Source organism: Prionailurus viverrinus, chromosome D1, assembly GCF_022837055.1.
Source record: "Prionailurus viverrinus isolate Anna chromosome D1, UM_Priviv_1.0, whole genome shotgun sequence".
Taxonomy (NCBI): Eukaryota; Metazoa; Chordata; class Mammalia; order Carnivora; family Felidae; genus Prionailurus; species Prionailurus viverrinus.
In genome coordinates, this window is record NC_062570.1 from 100,887,582 (window position 1) to 100,891,648 (window position 4,067).

Sequence of the window (4,067 nt, forward strand, 5' to 3'; positions counted from 1 at the left end):
GTATCTGTGTGCCTAAACAATCTTTTAATTCTTAGGGAAAATCAGGATCAGGTAAGGCAAATATTTGCACTCCATTTTTCATATGAAAGCTAAATTTTGAGACAGTTAAGTCACTTGCTGAAGGAGAATTGAAGTTCTGATGCTTTCAATCTTAGTAGGAATCATGATTTTTAAAGGACATTTAATTTTTACTCCCCAAATGCAAAGGCTTTGATCCAAGGGAGTTAGTTTCTAAATCAACAGATAGATCTGGAGAGGGTTGGGCATCTGCAGATTGACCAAGAGTCATAGAAGTTTCAAGGCAGTCAGAGGTAACATAACATGGAGCAAAAGCAAGGCATTCAGAGTTCAGCCCAGTGATCTTCCCGAGCTGTCACTTCTTTTCTTCTCTTTGCAGATTCAGCCCTTGTCTTCAACTGCACCTTACTTTCAGCCAGTAGAATTGCGATGAATAGTAGTGTGACTGAATTCATTCTCCTTGGGTTGACTCGGGATGCAGGAAAGCAGAAGGCAGTATTTGGTGTCTTCTTGATTCTTTACCTTTCGACACTGTCGGGGAACTTTCTCATTGTAGTGACTATTAAAATAAGCAAGACCCTTGGGAGTCCTATGTACTTCTTCCTGTTCTATTTGTCTTTTGCTGACGCCTGCTTCTCTACAACCACAGCCCCCAGATTGATTGTGGATGCCCTTGCTCAGAAGAAGACCATTTCCTACAAAGAGTGCATGACTCAGGTCTTTGCAGCCCATTTCTTTGGGTGCATGGAAATCTTGGTGCTCATCCTCATGGCTTTTGATCGCTATGTAGCCATTTGTAAGCCCTTGCGATACACTACCATCATGAGCCGGCACGTGTGCAGTGTTTTGGTGATTCTAGCCTGGGTGGGATCTTGTATCCACTCTTCGGCACAAATTTTCCTGGCTTTGAGATTGCCTTTCTGTGGCCCCAACGTGATTGACCACTATTTCTGTGACTTGCAGCCCTTGTTGAAACTTGCCTGCATGGACACTTATGTGATAAATTTGCTAGTTGTTTCCAACAGTGGGGCCATATGCACGGTGAGTTTCATAATCCTGCTTATCTCCTATGTTGTCATCTTGTACTCTCTGCGTAACCACAGTGCTGAAGGAAGGCGAAAAGCCCTTTCCACCTGCACCTCCCACTTTATTGTGGTTGTCTTATTTTTTGGTCCATGCATATTCATGTATACACGCCCCCCAACCACATTTCCAATAGACAAGACAGTGGCTGTGTTTTATACAATTGGGACGCCCCTGCTCAACCCTCTGATCTATACCCTGAGGAATGTTGAAGTGAAAAATGCCATGAAAAAGTTATGGTGTAGCAAAGCATGACTTCTTTTGATACAGGGTATTCAGGGATTCTAATGTATTTTTCCTTAACAGCTGGTTTCTTTCATGTGCAGGAAAGATGAAATATTCTCATTGTGGGAAAAATCCATTAAAATTTTTAATTTCACTAATATTTTATATATTTAATTGACTTATTATGAATAAGTATGAATAAATCCACATCCCTTTTTCAGAGAGGATGACATTAGAATAGGATTACTTGAAATCCATAAACATTGTGAACCACCTGTGCTAACTCTCAGTTGAATTCTTTTGACAGCTGGCCATATTCATATGATAATTTATCTTACTGTACAATTTGTCTTCAGAAAATAATATACTCACTATTGACAGAATGATTGTGTGTGTGTGTGTATGTGTGTGCACACACTAATCCTTTACAGATTTTATTCTAGTCCTTAAGAACTTGGATGTAGAGGTAATCCCTATGGAACCAGAGCTTAGAAATGAAGGTTGTGGTCTCGAGTTGGAGATGTTCTGAGAAAATTCTGTGGTGGAATCTGTGCCTCAGCTTGACTCACTGGGACATGAATGGACCCTCAAACTCCATGAAAAGCTGGAAACCTCAGTGAAAACCTGGACTGTCACAGGAAAACACTGTCAATGTTTGGTGAATGGTGGGAGAAGGAGAGTTTTACACTTGGCAGTGATGGGCGGTGTCAGCCAGTGAACTGCTTTTTGGCAGGGTCCTTCTCTTTCATCTTCACAGATCAGGGCCAGTGAGGCAGCAGGAATGGCAGAAGGTTTGGCAGCAGGAATATGCAGAAGATTAAGGGGTAGAATCATGGCTACAAAACAATGTACAGTGTAGAGAAAGCAAAGGTGAAAGGAAAGTGGTAACTGTATCCAGGTGGGATAGAAGAAGCTTTGCCTTTTTATATTGGGGAATACTCATTGGGTATCTGAACGTTTGCAGGGAAAGAAAATGCAGTTCCTGGGTATCTCTATAAAATTGACCTGGATTAGCTTGACTTCCTTGGCTCTTCCATTTATTTGCATATCGGGAAAACCCTTTATTTATTTATTTATTTATTTATTTAGGTTCCTAATACTATCTGAAAATTCAAATTTCCTATTCCTCGGGAGAACCCAGGATTAAAGGTGCTTTTCAATTTTGGGCTTCTGGTTTTGTAGGAGAATGTTTAAATACATATTTTGATTTTTGAAGTTAACCTAATTGATATGTGTAGTAAACACCCTACCGCCATAACCACCACCACGCCCGCTACCACCACATCATAATCTCATAATTAAGTACCGTCATGTGATGCTGTTTCAGTGTCTGAACTTATAATTCCCACCAAATTGGCACCAAGAAGAATTACTTTAAGTGATACAGGCTAATGAGAAAAGAATCCAATGAACTTCCCAATTATGAGAACATTTCTACCAACTGAAGACCAAATGTTATCATGTCCCATCTAAGATGCCCAAGACTCCTACATACAAATAGGTGGCAGAATAAATAGTTAAGTCCTAAGGAAGACATTTCTCCAAGCTCTCAGTGCCTTATTTACAAGAGGAAATTATGTTTTATGTTCTAAGTGAAGACTCCCGATCTTCCTAGTTTTGTGCCTTGCAGTTTCATTTCTGAAGCATTTGAATCTGGTCGTGTGAAGGTTATATTTAGAATAATTGCAGAAATTTTCTTGTCATGCTTAGTTCATTTGGATGCCATATTCTCTTAGATGTTAAATAAAGTCTCAGTTGGAAGGGGTGGGAGAACTTGCAGGGAACTGAAAGATCTTACTTGACCTGGTACCTTAACAAACTGCCTCACTGTCTCTTCTCTAGTAAATGGTGAAAGCTTTTTATTTGCCTTCCTTGGGGGGGCTTTTGGTAGGCTCTCGAATTTTAGCGTCCTTGATGTGGAAAGATTTCTATTTCTTATCATCACTGATAATCCCTTGTTAGCCCTTAGAAAGCCAGTGGTTACCTTCCAAATTCTGTATGCTTCCTGGTGAACTCCTTTGGGTTGGTCCCTAAAAGATCTCTTTATGGCTTCTCTGTGGCAGTTTGTGGGGAAATGTCCAGGCATCTCCGTTCTCAAAGTGTTCTATTAATGAAGAAACATTTCTAACATAGACTGATGTCAACCAGTCACCCTCGTCTGATACCAACCAGTCTCTCTTCCTTGCTTGACTTTTCTTATCTAAGTCTGCTGAGTGCACCCATATAGAGGGTCCCATGGTAGGTTCTCAGAGTAACGCTCCTGCATGCACACACACACACACACACACACACACACACACCCCTGGCGTGAGGGACAGACATACCTCTACAGTGAATTCTCTAAAGCTGTTTTCACAAATTACTCAGCCACCTTATAACCTGACCACGTTTATATCCTTTATCTAGTTGTAGGATACTTCTGTTGATCATTTCCTTGGTTTGGAAGTAGGCATAAGATGATTTAGGCACAAGTTCACATCCATTGTGTCTATTCAACATTTCAGTTTTAACACCTTGCTACATAAGAAAGGTTACATTATAAACAATTTGTATGACCACTGGACCTGAAGAGAATGTATTTTCATTTGGAAAGTGATGGTAGACAGCACTGGAGGGGAGAAGATGGTGGAGCAGCCGGGTAGTTTTTCTTTTCTCTGTCTCTTCCCTGAAATACAGTTAGATCATCACCAAACCATCTTGCACACCTAGGAAACAGATTTGAGGATTAACACAACAATTTG

General features: G+C 40.5%; 1 protein-coding gene across 1 annotated transcript; it reads left to right on the forward strand.

Annotated features, from left to right (window-relative positions):
- The first annotated feature begins 447 nt into the window (after nucleotides 1-447).
- LOC125176716 (olfactory receptor 4C11-like) lies at nucleotides 448-1,356 on the forward strand. The gene has a single exon (XM_047878518.1). It carries the CDS (start codon nucleotides 448-450, stop codon nucleotides 1,354-1,356), a length of 909 nt encoding a protein of 302 aa, XP_047734474.1.
- Nucleotides 1,357-4,067: the final 2,711 nt, after the last annotated feature.